The sequence below is a fragment of the Panthera pardus genome, unplaced genomic scaffold (assembly GCF_024362965.1).
Source record: "Panthera pardus isolate Hobbes unplaced genomic scaffold, ASM2436296v1 HiC_scaffold_8, whole genome shotgun sequence".
Classification (NCBI taxonomy): Eukaryota; Metazoa; Chordata; class Mammalia; order Carnivora; family Felidae; genus Panthera; species Panthera pardus.
Window position 1 is genome coordinate 121,746,535 of NW_026527013.1, and position 22,339 is coordinate 121,768,873.

The window sequence follows — 22,339 nt, forward strand, 5'->3', positions numbered from 1 at the left end:
TCCTCCCCCTCCCCCCCCCAAAGTACCCATCAGATAACATACCACTATAATGGGAAACAGCAGGCCTAGCCTCCTGGAATCCTGTTCTGAGGGGTTGGATTACAAAGGCTTTGCGTCTTGTTTTCATCCCAGATTCTCAAACAGCTCAAAGGGAGAAACTTGGGAAAGTGGCCTTCAAGGTCAGTGAAGACCCTGGGGAGAAAGGGCCCTGTCTTTTGGGGGATGAGCCCTGCTTCCCACAGGAGGTCCCCACCCTGACAGGAAGGGGGTATCTGTGGCGCCATGGCCTGAAGTCAGGCCACGTGTCAGGTCATTACCACAGGAGGGACCAGACCTGTGGGCCCATCACTTCAACTTCATGGAACTTCTGGGCTGGACTCCATGGAAGAAACAGCCGGATAAGACTGGATTCTTGCTCTCAGAGAGTTCACCATTGAATAGAAGTTCATGATCGACGCTGTCCTAATCCAGGGAGAGATGTGCTGGCTACCCAGCTCTGTTGCCCCATAAGGACCTCTGATGCTCACCCGGGCCAGCACCGAGGACACCACACATCTGACCCATCTGGCAACTTGCCGAGATCCACAGAAAGGCCCTTGAACACCACCTGATGTGGGCCTTCCTTTCACAGATGGGGGTCTCCAGAGTGGAGGTCCGTGCCCCAGGTCGCACCTCGAGTCACAGACAACCCAGGTCCTGGAGCTTAGGCCCGTGCTGTCCCAGCCCTGGGAAAGGTCACAGAGCGGGCAGTGTGATTTCCCGCCACCTGGCTTTGTTGCCACAGCGACATTGCACAAGACCAGACTGTCAGCTTTGCCTTCAGGGAAGAGGATCCTAAGTCGAACGATCCCAGGTCCTGCGCCACCTCTGCTCTCAAGTGTGACTCGCATCCCGGCCTCAGGAGGTCTCCCGTTGCCGCCACTCGTGTCAGGAATGTAGGGTCTGTCCTCCACGCTCCCATTCCCGCTGTTCTGTAACCATGTCAGCAAAACCAGACTCATTTATGGTCATTTCCAAACAAGTTGCACAGAGTGACCTCTCGAGCTTCCAGCCTAGCTAGAGCGGGAGAAAATGAAACAGTTGTCAATAGTCCAGAGGAAAGAGGAAAGAACTCATAACCAGGGCCTGGGGCTGGGCCACAGATGTTTCTATTTGGAGGCTCAGACAAGAAATTGAAAATATAATTTCAGTTGGGAACAGTGCCTTCCAGGGGCTGGAGCTGAGTGCCCAACTCCCTCAGCTGTGTCCTCACCTGCCTGGGGGCCTGTGCCAGTCTTCACGCCTCCGCGGACGCCCTTCTTGCTCAGGTGCCCTCTTCATAGTGGCTCTCACTCATCAAAGGAGGGTTCCCTGGGTGCTCCCACGGCCCCAGCTGCCCCTTCTGATTCCCTGTCATGCAACCTGCACACACCCCTGCCCATTGTGTCCTTGTGGTTGGGTTCACAGAATACTCAACATCATGATGCAAGGGAGGAGTACATAATGGGACTCTGGAGACCTCAGTTGAGTCCTGGCTCTGCTGCTGTCACCTTGTATGACCTCCAGGAGGGTTGGTTCTGCTCCAGACCTCAGTTTCCCCATCTCTTGATTGGGTATAAGGATCCCTTTCCTTTGGAGACCATAGGGGCTCATGTGTGTGTGGGGGCGTGGGGAGGAGGAACAATCAGGAAGGAACAGAGGGGGAGGGACAAGAGAGGACGAGGTCCGTGGGCAGGGCTTTGTGACTGCCTGGGTCAAAGGCAAGGGAGAGTGCAGTGTGCACGAAGACTAAGGTTTCCCCACCAGGCGCCCAGGGCTTCAGAAAAAGCAGCTGCCATGGAGGAGTGTGTTCATTTAACGGCACCCCAGCAGCCTGTGCTTTGGCACTGAGAGGCCTTGGAGGGCACAGAGGCGAGTGATACCAGCTCTGCCCTTGAGGGGCTTCCAGTCTAGTGGTGGAGGGAGACCCCATGATAACATGGTGCTGAGAAAGGACCCTCAGGCTGCTTGGGGTCAGAAAACACTTCTGGAAGGAGGAGTCCTGGATCTGATCCTGAAGAATGGGGGGCGGGGATGAGGGATGGTTATTCCAGGTGGAGGGCACAGCACAGGCCAAGGCGCACAGGTGAGAGCCAGCCTATGGGGCTCATTTCACGGTGCTCTGGCTCCCAGTGGCTGGGGCACAGGCAGGGGAACTTGCCCACAGGATGCTTGTCTGGAAATCCACAGTGAGTAAGAGGAATTCCGTGGTATATTTCTACTGGTCAGCTCTGGGGGCTTTAAAGCCAGGTCTGTCCTCTTCTTCTTGCTGCTACAGGCTTTATTAGGTGTCCTCCCTAGAACCCCCTGCTGAAATACACTAGTGTCATCAATGCTGAAAATCGGGGTGGGGAGGCAGGTACCTGCTGCTCTTCTATAGGGATGGCCCATGGGAGGCGAGGGCCTCATTTGTGGCCATGAGGTGGGCCCTCTCTGTGATGCTGAGCCTCCCTGAGCTCCAGGGACCACAGCATCTTCACTGAGCTCAACCCCTAAGCCAGTGGTCCTGGCCAGGTGATTGCATGCCCCAGGGAATATTTGGCAATGTCTGGAGACATTTTTGGGTATCACGGCTGGGGAGGAGGGTGCTAAACATCCCAGAATGCACAGGACAGCCCCCACAACAAAATCACCTAGCCCACAATGTCAGTGGTCCAAGGCTGAGCAAGCCTGCTGTAAACTCTCACTCTTACGTCCTGAATTAACACTGGATGAGTGAGCTGGGATTCTGCCTGCTGCGCTGTGTGTGGTTCCGTTTCATCCCTCCCCTTTCTCTGCTAGTCCCTAATTGCATATGCAGAGCTCTGTTTACGGTCCTTGTAATTGACCGTGGACTTTCCTGCTGGAGAACCATTCATCCCCACACAAACACAGTATCCTGTGTCTTCAGCCCTTGCCGTTGAAAAACATTTCTGATTTTCTAGCAATTCTGAACTGCTTTTCTCTGGCGCTTCTAATGCTCTCCCCACTATTGGCCCCTGTTGGCTGGGCTGCAGTGAGTTAGTTAACCTCTGTAAAAAGCCTCAAAACTAAACATAACCCCCCCCTCGCCCCCCCGAACTGTAAGACTCGGTGACCATTGTCGTGGCATGCCCAGTAGCAGACAAATGTGACCCTGCATTGAGGCCAAACCCCATGTTGCCAGGATCGGAGATATTTGCAGATTGGGAGCTCCTAGGAGGGACCTCTCTCTGCTCATCAGAGTCAGGGGTGAAGACTGGGAGGGATGGCGAGGGTTGTGGAGAAGGGCTGCGGGGGCCAGGCTGAGGGTAGGTCTTCTAGGGATACAAGAAGTCTGGTGTACTTTTGACTCCCCCACCTCCATGCCCATTCTTGCCACGACTAGGGCAAGGAACCATTGTGGTCTGGGCAATAGTTTTACCTTCACAATCTGGGTCTGTGATGCCTGCCTGGAGTGAGGCTGTGGGTGGAGCATTGCTCTCCTCCACACCTCGTTTCTGCCGCCTCATGGGGGGTGTCTGGATTCAGGATGTGTCCCTAGTGTCCAAGACTTTGATAAGAAACTTACAGAGGCTGATGCTTACGTATAAATCTTAATGGAACAATAAAAGCTTTTTCCTGACATGCTTCAAAACTGCAAATATGATGAATAGAGAAAGAAAACTGAAAATCTCAAGTTGCATGGTAGAATCAATTAAGCCCCGAGTCATGTTGCTGCGGATGGTTGAAGTACTCGTAACCCACTTGGCGCAATAGGTCAGCCTAGTCCCTTGGAGCCTGTGATCAGCACAGAGCTTTCTCAGCCTGTCTTACCCCCACAGCCTGCTCGGTTGTGCAGGTGAGAGCTGCATCCATCATTGCTACTGACTGGACCTATAGGGGCTACCCTGGGGCATCATCGACTCCAGTCCCAAACAGCACAGGCATTGGGTGCTGACTACCTAGGAGTGGCCTGACCTCTCCCAGTCATGTTGAAGAGTCCAGATGCAGTCCCAGTGCTTCTTCAAGCAGTGATTGGATGCTATGATGCTGATGGAGTCCATCAGAGTGGCTCAACCCCAGACCACCTAATAGATTCCTCTGGATCTTCCCCAGTGCTGACACAGAGCAGCTCAAAAAATCTAAAGCACCCAGACACCACAGAATCACTGAATGCCCCCACAGCCAAAGGAACGAGTGGTACCGACCGTTTCGATTCACGTGACGTGATTGACGATGAGCAAGAGGTAGGGTCGGTGGACGAGCACAAGAGGGTTGTGTGTGTCATCACAGGTGATGTTTGGAATGTGTCTTGCTGAGGTAGGTCTTCCAATAATTAGTCTTGAGAAAAGACCTCTTCTAGAAATGTGTGCAAACTTTTTTGCACATCCAGACCCACTTCTGAGCATTTGTGACCAGATGGATCCCAGGGATCGAAACAGTTCGTTTGGTGAGAGGCACCTCCCTGCCTTTCATACAGGAGGGACAGGGTTGGCTGTGAAAAAGCCAGCCAACCCCATTTTGGGTGGGATCTCTCAGCATCAAGGGCATTATCAACAATAATGAAGAGCACGCAGAGCTAGCTTTGAAGGACGAGTTTGCTAAAGCAGTGTAACAGTCATAGCTTGGCACGTTTTCTGCCATTATCCACCATTTCAGCCTTCTATGCCAAGCATTGTAACGAAAAGATGCAATTCGGCATTCCTGTATAGACTGGATAAGAAGTTCTGGGGACATCGACCGGCATGTGCCACACAAGGCAGGGCTGTGTCTCGTGTCTAGACTGTGACGAGCACTACATTCTCAGATTCCGTCTGTCCTCACAGTGTGCTGGGTGAAGCTGGGAGAACAACGGGATAGTAATCATTCCAAAACAGATGACGTGCAAATATCTCCCACACTAAACCTTTCCACGGGAACAAGACACACAGAATTACCACTAAGATTTTTTTTCTCTTCACATGACAAATCTTTTTGCCCATTTGAAGAGGAATGGGCTGGTATAAAGTGTGCAAAATATTCAACAGAGGAAAATCCAGTCTTACAGATACCAAGAAGCTGCCCGTAGTCAAGAGGAAAGTAATCCCACTCCCTGGGGAGGGCCGTCCCTCCCCACCTAAAAACCAGAGCCATTGATGTGGCAACCGAAGCAAGGCACACACATGAAGAAGGACAAAGAGAGGAAGCCTGAGGAAGGGAAGAGAAAGAAATTCAGAGGGAGTCTGGGTTATTCATGAAGGCGGAGAAGGTTGGGTTTACAGCCAACGGCTACCGAAACCTCTTGGTGCGTCTAAGCATTCGATCGGGAAGTCTAACAGGCTTCCTTCTGGAGAACCCGTTCGCTCCCTGGTTGTAGTTCCCATCTCAGCGATACTGGACTTTGCAATGCAGATGTACAATTAAAGCGAGAAAAGCTTCCTTTTTTTTTTTTAAACCCTCCTCTGTTGGCAGTTAAGATTTTGACTTCAGTTGGAAGACAAACTTCAGGTTTTGAAAATGTCTGCTCTCTCCTCAAGCCCCACACTGTGAAAAGCATTTCTAGACCCCAGTTCCCAAAGTCTGCACCCTAGGACTGCTGTTGAGGTGTGCAACACCTGCTTCTTAGTTCATATAACCTTAGGATGCATGTATATGTGTAATACAGCCAGTGCCAGAACTTGCAGAAATATCCCATCCACTGTTTTAGAACACTAGGGTGCCATGTATTAAAATCAAGTGTTGGGATGTTTTGTGGTCTCACCTCCAATAATTCTGATTTTGGAATTGAACTAGTATTAAATTGTATCCAGCCCTGGGCTACAGTAAAATTATACTCACTGCTTTTTTTTTTTTTTAATGTTTGTTATTTATTTTGAGAGAGAGAAAGCATGCATGATCGGAGGAGGGGTTAAAGAGAAGGGGAGAGGGAGAATCCCTAGCAGGCTCCGCATCATCAGCACAGAGCCTGATGTGGGGCTTGAACCCCTGAACCGGGAGATCATGACCTGAGTCAAAATCAAGAGTCGGATGCTTAACTGACTGAGCCACCCATGCACCCCAGTACTCACTGCTTCTTAAGGCTTCATGAAGTAATTTTTAAAAATGCAAGTCTGTGTTTTACCGAGCTGCTCACAGCCTTCTACTGGCTTCCGGTGGCTCTTAGAGCAAAGCCCAGATTCCTTCGAGGCTTTCAGGTCCTGTGCTGTGTGCCACCTTGCCTGCTTCCCACCCTCTGCCCCCACCTCTCTCCCTCCTTCTCTGGGACAACACTCCAGCCTTCTCCCATATCTCTGTCTTCCCATGTGCTTTAAAGTGTCACCATCAGTACCCCTGGAAGGTGGCCGGATCCGCGCATGTGAATCACCTACTTGCATCAGCTGAGGGCCCTCCAGTGCCAGGCATGGATGAGGTTCTCAGTAGACCCTTGTGGGATGAATGAATGAATGAATGAACAAATGACCTGTCGCTTCTGTCTTCTCCATGGCTCTCTGGGGTCCGAGGTGTATTTGTGTTTCACAAGGGCCTAGTGTGTAGGTTCGTGTGTGAATGTGGAGAGGCGAGGTAGGGAGGGTGGAACCAGAGATCCTCAAAGCCCCTGAGACAGGAACTTCAGGTGAGTGAGGACAAGAGGCAGCTCCTCTGTGGGCCCCTGCAGCTCTAACTCTGTATCTGTCACTCTGTGCATAGGTGGAAGGGGGCATCGGTGAACTGGAACGGCTCCGACCCCATCCTGTGACCTTTCCTGTGGGTAAGCCTATGGCTCCACCACTCATCACTGGGGGTGACAGCTGAGCCCCAGGCCTCAGGGACAAGTCCTTCAGAAGAGCGTCCCTCCTGTCTGGACCAGCAATGCTCCAGAAGTGTCCAGAACCTCCCTGCCCCTTCCATGAAGGGCCCCCAGGATGGTGATGAGGGCCTAGCGTGCTGCTATGTGGCTTCCTCTCAGCTGAGCCGTGACTGCCAAGGATTGGACTGCCTCTGCCACTTTTTGTCTGCATCCCTCCCTTGCACCCCGTTGGGCCGCCTGTCCCCTCATCAAGCCTGTGATATGGTCAGCCCGGGGACCCCGGGTTCATTATTTCTGGTAGTTGGCTTTTTATAAAGCAGAAGTCAAACCCTTGCTAAGGACAGAGAGAGACTCATTCGTTCTGTGATGGCGAAGGAAGCATGAGGTCTGCGTGGTTCATGGCTAGGGTGGGAACAGTGATGGTGGAGGGGCCCCAGAGCCCTGGAGATATCACCTAAAGGGTCTGTGCAGGCAGGTGGTCCAGTAGGGTCCCTGGCTGGGCTTCTGGTCTAGCCTGTCTTCTACTGATCAGCCTCAGGTCTAAGGCACCAGTGTAAGCCCTGCTGACCAGAAACAACTCAGGTCCCCTGGAACCTGTCTCAGGGCAGACCCAGATCCCTGGGAGATCCCGGGAGGATGGTCCTGTGGACCTGGCCAAGTGGATATGGGGGGAAGAACCTTCTAGGGAGGGACCTCTTGGCCACAGAGGGCAATAAGATGGGGATGAGCAGAGGGAGCGGGGGGAGTCTCCCCCATGTGGCTGCCACAGAGCCCCTTATGAAGAGAACTGCCGGAAATGTGGGTGGGCAGAGCCTGTGGAGACCCCCCCCCCCAGAGCAAGGGTAAGACAGGTGGGAATGGGAAAAACACATTCATAAAGGGAAAATTGTACAGTTGCAGCCTCCTCGATTCCATTGATTTACATCCTCCTGGCTTTAGAAGGGAATATGAAGAAGTATAGAGAGGCAGTGGCAGGTGGGAGAGAAGACCAGAGAGAGAGAGAGAGAGAGAGAGAGAGAGAGAGAAAGAGAGAGAGAGAGAGATGTGTCCAAAACCGAAGTCAAGGAACCCCTCGCGACGGCTCCTAACAGTGGGACTGAGCAAGGGCACGCAGAGGCAGAGCACTGGGCTCCAGGAGCCTCTGTCACGAGGTCCGTCCACGTGAGAAGCCATGAGCAGCATAAGGGCAGAGCCTGCAACAGTGCCCGCCCCTGCTGCGCACAGCAGGGGCGTGGGCCATTGCTGTCAATGGGCCCTGCAGAGGTGGGTGTTTGCACAGAAGGATCAGGGTGTGAGCTCCTCCTGTGTCGCCCTGGCCCAGGGAGAGGCCTGGGAGAGTCCTGGACACTGGACGGCAGCTGGTCCCCAGCCTCTTGTGTGCCCCCTCTTGGGCTCGGGACACAGCAGCTCAGGGACTGTGTTCTCTCTGCAGTGCCGGCTGAAAGGAGACCCCTTTCTCTTTAAGTGCCAGGCGTATGGAGGTGACAGCTCAAGAGCCTGTTTTGCACTCTTGTGGGCTGGGCACGAGCCGTGGCCGGATTGTCGTATTGTATTATCGTATTGTGGGTCTTTGGGGAGAAGCTGGGAGGAGCCGGGAGGGAAGTGCGAGGCAGGGAGTGCCTTGTCCAGGCTGTGCGGAGGCCCCACTGGGGTTTGCTGTGTAAACTCCAGCGGCCATTCGCAGCAGGCGTCCAGCAGAAATGCTTCCTATATGTCCCCGAAATGTTTATGCATTTGTTTTCCTTGGCCAGGGACAGGCTGCTCCAGCTGAGCGCCAGTGGAGGAAGTCGGTTTCCCTGCAGCAGGCTTGTTTATCAACCCGGGAAGGAAAAGTGTGTCTTTGCAATGAAACTCACTTAACCTCCTGACCGGGGTCCCATTGGCAGGGCTGGACAAATCAAAATATTCCCAGCGTTGCTTGAAAAACCCAGTCCCAACAAATTATGAAAACACTCTTCTAGAAGCCAAGATGCAGGTACCTGCGCAGGGCGACACCCTGGGCCTGGGGTTTCCTGGAATGGAAGAGGGGCAAAGCCCAGCGCCACCCTCTCCTGGAGTAGAGCCACAGCACTGCCACCAAGCCTGCAAGAATGAAATAGAGGCCCGTGCCTCCTTGCAGGCGGCTGTTCTCCACCCAAGGTGCATGGTTTTCTACGGAGACTGTGGGCAGGCTTCAGCGGGTCCACAGTCTCCTTCCCAAATTCTATTAAAATCTTTGTGTTCACGTATGTATGTGTAACTTTCTGGGAAGAGCATCTTTAGCCTTTCTTATACCCTTGAACTTGGACTAACACCCTCCTGAATTCTGCAGAAAATGTTGAGAGTTCTAGAGTTGGGTGGCTTCCCACCCCACTCAAGGGCAGTGCTGGGCGTGGCTGCCCCATCTGTGCCCCAGGTGCACAGGGCAGGGGGGGCCGGGCCCCGCCAGGTCAGTGAGCAAGCTGACCTCAGTGAGGTGTGAATTCTTGGTCTCTGGGGGAAAGAGCCGGCCAGTTGTACTGCCCTCCCAGTTGTGTGAGCAGTAAGGGCCATCTCACGACCGCTCAAGTCCATACTCCCCCATCAGTGGAAACTCCTCTGCCCCCTGCTTCTTTGGGGCTCCGGTCACTAGCGACCTCTCCTGAGTCAGGTGATTCACGCTCCAGCTGCTGCTTACGACAGCTCTTGGTACCTGGTCCCACCCAGCTTCTGGTGAAGTCAACCTCCTCCTTCCCCTCTTAAGAAGACCGGAGTCTTCCTTCTGCAGGATCCACGTCTGAACCATGCAAGGCCTACCCAGCTCGGGAGGTCAGACCTTTCCCACCTCAGCCTATCTCTCTGCTCAGCCTCCCATAGGGAACAACAATGTCTCCCATCCTTAGGTGGGAGTCGGGGACCATCCCACACTGTGGGCACACACAGCAAGCTTTCAAGCAGCTTTCTGGAAGCCTCCCCCACTTGGCTTTAGGAGAGGAGATGCACGCCTCCGTGCCCCATGGCTGGGGGAAGGGATCCTGGCACACTGACGCCTCTCTCCAAAGAAGTCATCAGTAGTTACTGGCCTCTTCCACTGCCAAGTGCTTTCTTCACCTTCTTCCGTGGCCAGAGGACAGGATGTGTTGGCTGAGCAGAGACCTGCTGTCTCTGTAGGTGCTTTGTGGCAGCAGCACAGGTAAGAAGAGTAGTTTCCAGAAGAACTGCAAGCATTCCTTGGGGGCTCAGAGCTGGGCCAAGGCTTGGAGGGGTGCTGGGGGATATCCTAAGGCAGGGGTGCATCCAGACCCCAGCCCACTGCTTTTTTCTGAGCAGAAGGAAGTTAGCGGTGGGGGCCCAGCCCGTCGCGAGCACCGACAGGGGGCCCACCCTCCTGGGAGGGCCACGGATGGTGAAGGACCAGTCTTAGGCTCCCACAGTCCCGTGGCTCTACTAAGCCAACAATGGCAAGGGGAAGACTTGTCTGCCCTAGTGTAGGCTCTAGTCTTGCTACTCAACGTGTGGTCCTTAGACTAGGAGCACCAACAACACTGGAGCACTTCCTAGACAGGCAGACTCTCAGGCTCCACCCACCACCTCCTGAATCGGAATCTGCATTCTAATAAAACCATCAGATGACTCAGGTTACAGTTAGAGAGAGCTGTACTCTAGAACTTGTGATTTTGTGGGGCTGAGGGTGTGATGACGCAGAAGTTGGCCCCATAACGAGGCTGTACTGAAGGGACGTGCGGGAGAAGTGTTGTACAAGGACAAGCAGCATCAGGACCAGGGGTCCCCTCTGCTTCCTGCCTGTGCAACTGTGAGCCCCTGACCTAAGCTCTTTGGGCCTCAGTTTCCTCGTCTGTAAAATTAGCACCTGGCCAGGGCTGTACTGAGGATTCAGTGTGTCAATGCACAGTGAGTAGGGCCTGGCACGTCACAAGGACCTGCAAAGTGTTTGCTCTTAATATTTCCAGAGGGGACTGGAGGGCTCCTCGGCAGTGGCAGCATCTTACCTAAGTCTTGATGGATGGGCACGGTTTTGACAAGTGGAGAGTTGGATGGCAGATCATTCAAGGTGAAAGGTTGGTGAGAGACCCTGAAAGTCCATGAGGTCTGTGGGCCTCATTGAGGTGACCCCAGAGTGGGAGTCCCAGAGAATCAGAGGAGGGACAGAGTGGGGGAAGGCCTCAGACAGCAGGCCCAGGGCTGGGACCTATTCCCAGGAGACAAGGTTTGCTCAGAGCTCTACTTGAGATCTCTCTCCCTGATGGGGGAGTGAGTGTGGGGCAGAGGCAGGGGGCACATTGAGGGGCACATACTGCCCAGGGAAGGCAGTATGAGTGGGGAGGCCAGGAGATGATGGGGGTGACAGACGCTGATGGCCTTTGCTTTCCAAGGCCCCAGGATGATCCTCACTGGCCACTGAGCCCTTCCGGGAGCCTAAACTTGCAGGAGGCAATCAGGCTGCCGAGTCTATTTACAGGTATTTCTCCCCATCTGCCAGAGTCCTCCCTACTCCCTAATCGTGCCCTAATCCTCCTGGGGCTGTGGGAGCTGTAATTACCAGGCAAAAATGTCAGGCATTTGCGATAATAGAGATTGCTTAACGCAGGACGAGGGGTGGTTGGCAGGTGGGTGGGAGAGTGGGCGGGCAGGCTGCCCATGGGTCAGTGTGGCGCACTGCCAGTTTCGGCATGTTGCTCGGGGATGTGCTTCACAGCAGACCTCTGCGCAAGAGAGGAATCAGAGCCCCACGCTGGTCAGGGGCTCGGTGCTCACAGCTGCCCGCCCTTGGCCTTTCCTGCTGTCTTGGCGTCAAAGTGCTTCATCTACTGTTCTGTCCACATTCCCGGGAGATACCTATGCTATATCCTGTTGTCTGGGAAATCATCGAAGGCCTTCTGTTCACGGATGGGGAAACTGAGGCCAGATAGGAATTGTTCGTGAAGACCCCTGCTGGGACATTTCTCCTTCATGGAAGGGTCTCTTGGAGACCAGAACACCAGACGGCCTTTGGGCTCAAGGGAATACGTGTGATGGGAAGTCTAAGGGGATGATTCCAACCTGCCTGTCTGCCTCCTCACCTTACTCCCAGCTCCACACTCCTTGCACCCCCAACCATAGCAGCTGCTTGAAGCCCCTTGCCGCCTGCAGCGTTTGCCAGTGCTCTTTACTGCACCTGGGTCCCTGCCCTCTGGCTCCCCATGACCATCTGCCAAATCTGACCTGACCCTCAAAGCCTGTCTCCAAGGCCCCTCTTCTAGGAAGCCCTTTGGGATTACCTAACTGAAAGTGCAGGACCCACCCTCCGAGGGCCCTCAATCAGCACCTCTCTCACAGCCCAGATCCCAGCTACAGGTTTCTCTTGTTACCCGACAAGTGTATATGCATGCACGCATGCACACACACACACACACACACACACACACACACACACACACACCCTCTACACCACCCTGTTTCCTCGCCCTTGGGCCTGAGGCTCCTGGTCTTCCTTCTTTCCCGCTCCTCGTGTACCTGTCTCATCCTGGGGGATGAAGCCCAAAGATCATTCCCCATCTTTGGAGAAGCCCCTCCATCACCCACCCCTGCGCCCCTCCCCCATCCCCCCTCCAGGCATAAAGCCCCAGTCACTGGGTGTTGGGGTGGAGAGGTACTTACTGCCTGAGGTCTTTAAACCGTTGATTCCGGGTGTGGTTTTGAGATTAAACCCTGCGCCTTTCCTGTGGCCCTTGATAAGGGCAATCCTGGGTGCTTATCTGGCATTTTCTGTTTTAAGGCCTCTCGGCATCTGGGAGGTTCAGGAAAAGCCCTGCCTCCCTGTGGAATGGGGCTCACCTCCATGATAGCACCCACCTCCTTGTGTCCTGCCTGGGTGCCCAGCGTGAATACTCTCAGGGCACTATAGACACCGGTTGTCAGCACCGTCTCTGGGCTCTGCCCCGGCACGGGGACCGGGCCTGAGGGAGTGTTATTAATAATCACGCCAGGACAGTTGTGTAAACAGACTGTGCTGTGTATGGGAACCTTACTCTCAGGAAGGATTGTTTTGTTACCGATTGATTTCCTGACTTGATTCCCAAGTCCCAGGCTCAGATCCTTCTTGGGTTTTATTGGGGGCATAGGGCTTAGAAGAGGGAAACTTGTACAGGCCGGAGCAGTCAGTGAGGCTTCTTGGAGGGGGAGAATTGAAGGTGGGCCTGAAGGAAAGTAGGGGAGGAGGAGGGGCAGAGGTACCCCAGCCCGGATGGGCAGGGTCAGGGCTGCCAGGAGGAAGGGAGGGGCTGGGGCATCTGGGGCGGCGGGAAGATAAGGAATGTTAGAGCTGAAGGGCTTGTGTGTCCGGCAAAGGGGGTGGCGCTGCCTCCTGAGCCCTGGGAAGCCGTGGGGGGTCTCGGAGCAGGGCAGCGGTGGCTCCACGCTGCTTTAGAAGACCGTGCTGCAGCAGCGTGCGGGGTGGGCCAGAGGGCAGACGCCAGCCTCTGAGCTAGGGCCCCAGAGAGGAGCAGCAGTGGGAGACACCTTGCATTTTAATGGTTCAGCCTAGGGGGTGAGGTGGGGGGAGGGGGCCCATGGGCTTGGAGTCAAGGCCCCTCTCTCCCCTGCTTCCTGGCAGGCAGACTTTGGCCTTGAGCAGCCGTTGCTTCTGTGTGCTCCCCTGTTGGCACTGGTGGCCGTAGCTCTCCTGGGAATGGTCTTTGCAAAACATCCCTACCTCCCGATGAAGGCTTCCTCCGTCTCCTGTCTTGGCAAACCATGAAGGAGGGGGCCTCAATGTGAGGAAGTGCCCAGGCCTTTGTTCTGGACCCGGCTACGGCTGGACCCACTGCCCATTGTTTTCGAAGCTGTTGGTGACCTTGGGCCAGCTGGACGGGACCGGCTGGCTCCCTTGGGCCTGGCCACCTCCAAGTACACATGGACGACAGCCAGGCTGGCAGGATGGCTCCCAGTCCCTCCGTGGGGAGGGCATCTGCCACGTGGGCTGCCCCAACTGTGTTCTCAGAGCCTGGGACCCCCAGCTTGGCCATTTGGGGTGTTAGTGGGCATTATGGAAACTGCTCCTCTCCTGAGGACCAGGAAGCTCTCAGGCAGGAAAGCACAGTCCCAGTCTCTGGTCTGAGGCTCCTGCTTCCTTCACATGCACTGTCGTTTGGGCCCTGGCTCTCTGGAACCTATGGGTCAGAAGGCCAAGCTCTTGTCTGCCGTGTTCCCTCTGGGTTGGGGGAGGGGGTCCTTGCTGCACCCACGGGGGGCTGTGTACCAAGACGGGACTGCGCAGCCTGCCGAGGGGTGGGGAGCGTTATAAACTGGGACCTGGACTTTGATGACCCGGGTTTAGATCTTAGCTCTAACTTCTCGGTTGTGTCACCTGAGTTGCAAAACAGAATAAAAAGACGAAACAAACCAACAAACCAAAAACCTCTCTGGGCCTCAGTTTCCCTCCCTGTGAAATGAGAATAATAACACCCTGTACCTCTTAAGGTTGGGATGGGAGTAAGGGCACAGTGCTTGCAACTGGCCTTGGTTCCCAGTCTGCACCCAGCAGATGTTGGCTCTTTGACTGGGAGCTGGATGGGAGGATGCAGGAATCCGGGTGGATCTAGGTCACGGAGAGACAAGAAGTGTGACCATGTGGGATGGGGTGACACGGTGAGGCCACTCCATCCCTGGAGGTCAGCCCCTCTTCCCTGACCCCCTCCCCCAAATGTCAATCCTTCCTCTCCTTTCTCCAGCTCTCATGGCCCCATAGCAGCTTCTGGGCTAACTGAATATGTGCTCCCCTCTCCAGTCACCCCATATGGCCCTCCCTCTCCACTTTTGTAAAATGAGGTCATCAGACGAGGTGGCTCTGCAAAGCAGTGACCACTCCTGAGACTGAGACGAGGGCACCAGTGGCAGGCACTGTGTGCAGCACCTGCAGGGCCCCTCTCTCAAACCTCTCACTTTCAGGTGGGGAAACTGAGTCTCAGAGAGCCAAGGTACTCGCTCAGGGCCTCCAGGCTAATAGATGGCAGATGTCACGTTCTTACTTGCTCCCCTGCCTCCTGGAAGGCCACGAAGCAGAGGGGTGGGGGAGGAGCGAGACACTTCCTGGAATCCCTCATCCCCTGTCTTCCTTGATTATTTTCCCCAGTCAGCAGCCCAGGCCTGAGACTTCAGGGCCTCTGGAAATGTCTGTGAGCACCCTAGTTTCTATACCTGCAAGCCATTATGGGAGCCCAGTGTTCCCTTAGATTCAGATGGCTCCCTGTCAGTGGCCCAGAGAAAAGGATGGGCCAGGCCCCCTGCCTGGCCCTGCTCAGAGGAAGCCCGGCCAGCCAAGGTGGGAGCAGGCATCCAGCTTCAGAGTCTCCTTCAAACCCCACTTCCTGTCGTCCCCCAGCCCCGATGGCTTTGGCAACCATAGAAAATGCCAAGCACTTTTTTTCCTTCTTCCCCACTAACACAGACACACCTTGGGTTTATTTGTCTAAAGATTTTCCATTTCCTTTTCTGGAAAGTCATCAGGATTATGCACGTCCCCTTCATCACAAAGGAGTCTGGAAAGAGAGAGGTATATCCTTGGTCACCCCGGGAAGGAAAGCTGAGAACCTAGCTTGGTCACCACCAAGGAAAGCTGAGAACCTAGCACCTTGTGACTCAGCTGTGCTCTCCTTGACACCCCCTTAGGCTGAGATGACTGTTCAGGTTGGCCTTTCATAGGAACACAGCTGCTTAAGAACCTCTGGCTGGGGCGGTCACCTCCCAAGGCCATGTGGCACAAGGCTGACAAAGTCTGTCATCTCCTGTGTCCCATCCATGGCTGTGCCCACAGTCACGTTCAGAGGCCTAATTGTTCAAGCTCCTCATTCAGCCCCAGCTCCCCCCCCCCCCCCCACCACACCGGTCTGGGCCAGGAGCTCTCTGAAGGCAGAGCCCCTGCACCCCCAGCCAGGTGCACCTGAGGCAGGCAGGGCTCAGGCCTCCTTCCCTGTGCTGACCTGGAGGGAAAGCAGAGATTCAGGCTCTGAAGCCCAGACAGACTCACAGAGCACACCATCCCTCTTCCAGCAGCCCCTCTCTGAGGGTCTCAGTCAGCCCTGGAGAGAGGGGCAGCGAGGGAACCGCCCCACCCCTGCCATGGCTAGAAGCCCACTCATCCATCCATCTTCCTGCTTGGGCCTTTCCTCTTCCCAAACCACCTCCCTTCCTTTGCATAAACAAATCTGTCTGCCATGTCCCCTCTTCTAGGAAGCCTTTCCTGATTATTGGGAAGAGGTGGGGATCTCCCGCTGCCCACAAATCCACCTCACCCCTTCCTGAGCCTCAGGCCTGGGCCTCGGCTACCCTGCCTCACACGCCCAGGGCTGCATGGTGGAGCATCAGAGTTGTGAGTTTCTCTCCACTTGAGCCAGCTCGGGGCTGAGCCGCTGAGTGGTGGAAGGATGGTCACCTATGGGCATTGACCGTGGCACTGGCCCAGGCCGGGCACCAAGGGGCATCATGTTATCCGCACTGTGACTCTCCATCAGGATGCTGCACCCCACTGAGGTGCCCAGGCTCAGCCCTTGTCACAGAAAGGCCCACAATGCCCCTAAAGCACAGCCTCTGCCTGCTCCTCAAATCTCCTGATAATAAGGTCTCCTCGATCAGTTCCTTGAGCAGCCAGAATCTGGGGAGAAACTTCCTCCCTAGCACAGGCGGCCGTCTCTATTACCATAGAGGAAGCATTGGTAAACATGTCTTCCTTTCTTGCGATGGCTTCCGGGAAGCTCAGAGGGAAAGTGATGCTCCATTGTAATCTTTCTCTGGTGTCACAAGAAGCTTCCTGCCTCTCTGTGTTTTTATTTTAACTAGACTGTGATCCGGAGTTTTGTCTTGTTTTGTAATTCAGACACTTGCTGCTCAAAGTCCTGAGACCAGAGAGCATTAGTGTCGACTGGGAGATTGTTAGAGCTGCAAAACCTTGGGGCCCCACCCGGACCTACTGAATCAGGAGCAGTGTTTTAATAAGCCCTCCAGGGGACTCACGTTTGCAGTATAGTCTGAGAAGCACTGATGGAATCCCCAAGTGCTTTTAGAACAGATATAAAAGGTAGATGAGATAAGACCTGCATTGATTCTTCCCCTTCCTACCCTGACTTCTCTACCAAAGAAATTTACCTCTGCACAAGCCTGACCCCACTTCACACCAGCCCTCTTTGATTCTGACCTTCGGTTCTTCCCTCTGGCGAGCAATTCTCTAACCGTTCCCATGAGCTGTCGAGTGGGAGAAGTACCCACACAGGACATCATGACCCTCTGGATATCAAATGATATCGAAGAGCATCCTGGGTCGGTGATGTGCAGGTTTAGGCAGCTTTTCAGATCCCTCCGGATCCTGAAATTCCATGCCTCCTCCAGGAAGGCTTCTATGATTTCTTCCACCCTTACTGATCACTCCCCACCCCCAGCTCATAAGCTCACCTGGGTTCTTCTTTGCCTTGTATTTGTGAGTCTGGGCCCCCAACCGCCAGAGAACTTATGGCCTGGGTCTCCTCCTCTGTCCACCTGCCCTTAGACTGGTGAGTGGGAGATACAGGCAGGCAGCTGACCCAGGCCTCTTTCCTAGCCTCTGGCTCTAAAAATGGCCTCTTCCGAGGGCTTCTCGCTCTTGAACACGGAGTGCTTGGGAGAAGGCCTCTCACCCACCCCTTGGATGCTGCCAACACTGTATATTTAGCCTTTGTTAGGCCTGGGCCTGGCCTGGGCAGAGGCAGGATCACTGTAAGGGGACTGGACTTCCTGAATTCCAGACACTGTATCCCCAACCCCTGAGGCCCTGGTTCTTTAAAGTTGCCAGTGAGTGAGGTTGGCCTGGAGGAGGTGTGCAGTGATGAAACAGGGTGTGTGTCGTGGGGAGTCCTGCCTCCCTCATGCTGCAAGTCCTTCCTGGTCCACTGTGTGCCCTGGTGGCTGTTGCTCTGCTGGTGGGACGGGGCGGGGGGGGGGGTCACTGCGTGTGACACTGGGGAAGCCACTTTAGCTCATGGCCTCAGTTCACTTTTGTGCAATAGAGTCTTAATGACCTGAAGGCCCTCCTATCCTAATGGTCTAATACCCTGGGCGTTCAGAGGTGCCCAACCCTTGGTGACAGGGTGGCTCTGGATGGCGAGGCACAGGGACCCTGTGAGTTGCCCAATGGACACACCTATAGAACAACAGCACAAGCGGGAGGTGTGCATGTGTTGGGGTGAGGCTGCTGACACTGAGGGCTGGGGAGCCAGAGCCTGGCTGGGCGCAGGGGCCCGGGGCAGGGGGCCATGTGATCATTTTCTCATTAGGCAAGACAGCGATCTGCCTGTGTGAGATGATCTTGCTGGCCCTGTGGGCTCCAGGAATGTTGGCTTCACATGAATAGAATCCCCAGAGCGGACCACAGAGGGAGGGGTCTGCAATGGAGAGGGACAAGGGTGGGCACCTCCCACCTTCCTAGACTCACCCCTACCGGCCCCAGCCCACAGCATCATGACATCCTAGGAAGCCAAAGAGTAAAAAGGGTGGTCCCAGAATTGCACCTGCCCATCCCCACTCCACAGGGGCCCAGCACACCCCTCCTGACACTGGCTGGTGGGCTGGCAGATGGCTGGCTCTCTTCACCGTTGAAAACTTTCGTGAGCTTCTCTGTACACCGAGCCTGCTCCCCATCTGGCTATGAGCAGAGAGCTGGGTCAGATCCAGTCCCCCCCCCCCAGGGTAGGGGGTCCTGACTGGAAATGAAGAGACTAGGACACACATAGTGTATTCCCAAGAGAGGAACCTTGGAGCCATGCAGTTACAGAAATGCCTACCACTGCATTCCTCTTGCTCACGCCTCCTCCTCTCCACCATCTAAAGTCAGCTTCCCGATAAGGAGATGAGTTGAGAGAGGCCCCTGGATTATGAACAGCACAGGTGGTAACAGCTATGAGAGCTCGAAGGTGCCAGAGAGACCATGCAGTCTCCAGGGTTCAGGGTACAGGCAGCAGAGGCCGCAGGATACACAGCAGAGGGTTTAGGAGGTGCAAGGTTCATGGCCACCATGTGTATTTCTGCTCTGTGTATTTACAAGCCTGTGCACATGTGAGGTTGTGCATGCACTTGCGTGGGTTTGAGTATGCACACGTGTTTGCATATGTGTATACACATGTGCGTGCAACCGATGTATATGCTGGTGTGTACGTGTGCATTGCCCGTGCGTATGTACACGTGTGTGCAAGCACATGCTGTGTGTGTGTGTGTGTGTGTGTGTGTGTGCGCACGCACGTGCACCCACATTTGAGGATGCAAGCCCATGCACTGTCAGGGGAGGGGGAAGGGACAGCTAAGCCTGTGTAGTGGCACCCCAGCCAGGTGTGGCTTGGCAAGGGCAAGTGAGAGGGATTGAGGACTCATCGTGAAGGAGAGGGCTGGGGACACAGCTCAGCCTGGGAATATGCTTTACTTGTTAGAAGGGTCAGTCTGAGCCTGGCGGGAGTGTGCTCATCTCTGTCCCTGCCCTGCGCACTGTTGTCTAGCCGTAGTGGTGGGGGGCGGCCGTGGTGGGGGGCAAGGCCATGTTTTCACTTTCATGGACCCTGGGCTCTTTTGCGTTCATGGGCCTCTGCCTCCATAAACAAATATGAAAAGCTAAATTTTACAACTGTGTTGGTGTAAAGATGAACAGGTGAATCCTGGTGGTGAGTTGTGAGAACAGCCACTAGCTTGGAGAAACAGGAATTTCCCGAAAGCCCCGCTACCCGCTGGCACCTAAGTGGCCCTGCTGTCGGGCCCAGGAAGGAGCAGGAGGCTGCGCCTGGGCCCGCGTCTGCTCCTATGGCGGGAACCCAGCCGGGACTTGCTTGGGGGAGAAGCCAAAGAATCCAGTGAGGCTTTGGCCCTGTGAAGCGCCAAGCCGGTCCCAGCAGCGGGACCCAGAGGAGGCAAAGGGAACCCGGCACAGGTGATGGGACCAAGGGACAGCTGGGGCAGGAGCCAGCAGCCGTGGCGGTTCTCAGGAAGAGACACGGCCAAGGAAGATATAGTAGAGAGCAGCAGTAGCCGTGGGATCCACAGCAGAGCAGTGAGGCCAGGTGGCCACGTGGCATGGGGCATCCAGGAGAGGGGCTGGAGGAGGAGAGGGAGCATCGTTCCTGCCTGCAGAACTTGCTGAGGGCATGTGGACACCCCTTCTGGGGACACTGGCTATAGGCGAGGGGGCAGAATGAGAGGGGGGCAGGGTGGCTGGGAAACCTTGAAAACTGAGCAGAACTCGAAAGAGCCACGGGGGTTAGACATTTGGGGGACAACGGCATTGGTGGGGGGTTGACCTACCTCTACACTGGCTCAGGCCCTGCTGGGAGATGGAAACATTAGGTCCTGCGGGCTGGGGGAGTAGATGGCAGGCTCCCTCATGGATATGTTCTTGCTGCCCAGGTCTCTTTCCTCTTACTCAGGGAAGGCGCTTTTCTGAGTCCTTGCTGGAGTCCAAGGAGGAGATAGCCTCTCACCAACTAGAGAAGAGGGGAGGAAGAGGCTGGGTGTGGCTAGCAGGCCAGGCCTCGGCAGGCACCAGGAGACCCAGACTCTAGTCCTAACTCCCCCCTGACTCACAAAAGGATGCTGGGCATGCCACCTTGCCTCTCCGAGCCTCAGTTTCCCCATGTGTAAAACGAGGGCATCAGATCCACGGCCAGCGGAGCCTCTTTTCCCAATCTTGATGCGTTAGGATGTAATAAGGCACAGAGAGGAGATTTTGAGGGCCCAGGCAGGAGGGGTTAAGGGCCTGGAAAATAGAGCGGAAGCTGCAGTAGCAGTGAGGTCAGTGGAGAGGGGAAGTGTGTGTGTGTGCCCAGGGCAAGGAAATGCTCCGAAGTCGCTTATACACAGGACAAGGACTCCCCTTCCAGGGACCCACACTGCAGAGGCTGGCTCCAGGCAGAGCCCTCTGCCCTACCTGGCCCCCAGGGGTGTTGCCGGCCGCCTGGCAAGAATGCCACCACCAGCATTTTCTGGAAGTGAGGGATGCCGCCCTCCTGGCCCGGCACGGCCTCCTCGCCCGCAGGGCAGGGCTGGGGAAACCGTGACTTCATTCCCTCTTTTCTCCTCCAGTCCAAGCAGAGTTGGGGGTGGGACAGGGGGCGGCCCTGTGTCCTCAAGGCACCCTCATTCAGTCCTGGGAGCCCAGCCCATCCTCGAAGCCCTGCTCCCATCTTTGAATGTGGCGTGTCGAACTCTCATGGATGCTAGCAGGGCTGGGGGCGACTGTCCCCATCTTGTCTCTCTGTCTCCTCCTCTGCAGCATCAAGCGGGGATATTGCTGGAGAGTTGAGTGAACATCCAAACAGAAGATTCCACTTTCCAGAAATAGGCTTGACATCGCCCTCCCCCCCAGCCCCCAGCCCCAACACACACAGTATTGCTCAGGGAAGGCAGGGGTGGGGGAAGACGATGAGAGGAGAAGTAGCTTGGAAAATTAAAATTACTAAATTGTTCTGCCCCTGGTGAATCACTGGTGGCCCGCTAAATCCGGTTTTGATTTAAGGGGGATCGTGTGACGGCTAAATGGCCAGGAGTTATCTGTCAGGGAGGAATTCTAGGCTTTGAGAGGTGGGTGCTTATCTCTCAGGGAAATCGGATGGTCAGGGTGCAGATATCTCCTGGATCATCCCCTGAGCTCAGCTCTGCTGGGGGCATGGTGGGCTGGGGGAGAGAAGACCCCAGCCCTGTCCTGCAGCCCAGCTTCACCAGCAGGGCCATCAGCGGATGGGGTGGGGGCAGGGGTGTGTGGGGGGGTGAGAACCAGGTCTGGAGGCCAAGGTGCATCGCCTTAACTGAGGGTGCTGCCATGGAAGAGGGGGTCAGGAGAGGAGGTGCCGCTGGGAAGGGGAAGGAAGGAGGGTGCCTAGCATGAGGAAGAGCCGACATGCAAATATCCGGGGACAGGGAGCCTGGTGGCACAGGAGCCGGGGCCCTTGTCTGGAGTTGGGAAGGGGTAGAGAGTGGAGAGCCTTAAGGACTGGGCTGAGCAGTGTGGGGGACATTCTGTCTTCTTTTTGGTCTCTGGGCCTTGGTCCCTTTTCTGCTCCCCCAGGCTCAGGGGTGGGGGTCTGGCTGAGCCTCACTGGAAGGATGACTCCACACTAATGTAGAGTCCCCACTTTGGCCCATGCCTCCCTGGCCCATGTCTTCCAGGCAGTGGTGTGGGGGGCAGGGGTGGGAGACGGGCCCCGTCTGTGCAGCCAAGAGCCAGAGCTGGCAGGTCCTAGATCAAGTTCAGGGGAGGGATGCACCGAGCACCCTGTTGAGGAAGGGGCAGAGCCACGAGGAGGCAGAGGGATTCTGTGGGAGAAGGCATTCTTTTATGTTTCACCCCCTCCCCAGGACTTTGTCCTGTCTTCCCACCCTCTGTTAGCGCACCCTGCCTCAATTCAGGAAAGCCTGACCGATTCTGGAAGATTCATCCAACATGCTGGTGAGCTGATGGTGACCGCATGGTCAAAGCCAGTCTGCTGTCAGAATTCCCTTCCGCCTCCAGCTCCATCTTCCTGGTGGGCCTCCCGGAGGGAATGAAGTCATTGTTTCCCACACCGAGGCCTGTGAAACCCCTGCCCCGCCCAGTAAGGAGGGTCCACTCCCCTCAGCCCCTCTGCGAGGGGCTCCACAGAAGCTTCTGGCTGAAAG

At 55.4% G+C, this 22,339-nt stretch overlaps 1 protein-coding gene, 1 long non-coding RNA gene and 1 pseudogene across 4 annotated transcripts in view; all 3 read left to right on the top strand.

Moving 5' to 3' along the window:
• Positions 1-7,057, top strand: part of MINDY4 (MINDY lysine 48 deubiquitinase 4) — a 109,425-nt gene extending 102,368 nt beyond the window's left edge. For all 3 annotated transcript variants that reach the window (XM_019443729.2, XM_053896878.1, XM_019443730.2), the window contains exon 18: positions 6,625-7,057. In XM_019443729.2, coding sequence (XP_019299274.2) covers positions 6,625-6,673 — 49 coding nt within the window. In that variant the 3' untranslated portion in view covers positions 6,674-7,057. The remainder of the gene's footprint in view (positions 1-6,624) is intronic.
• Positions 3,245-5,383, top strand: LOC128775626 (oxysterol-binding protein-related protein 9-like; annotated as a pseudogene).
• A 318-nt stretch (positions 7,058-7,375) lies between the features above and the next one.
• LOC109263927 (uncharacterized) lies at positions 7,376-21,371 on the top strand. The gene is made up of 3 exons (XR_002078475.2): positions 7,376-9,875; positions 10,654-10,761; positions 20,958-21,371. It is a non-coding gene; the product is annotated as an uncharacterized LOC109263927 (long non-coding RNA).
• Positions 21,372-22,339: the final 968 nt, after the last annotated feature.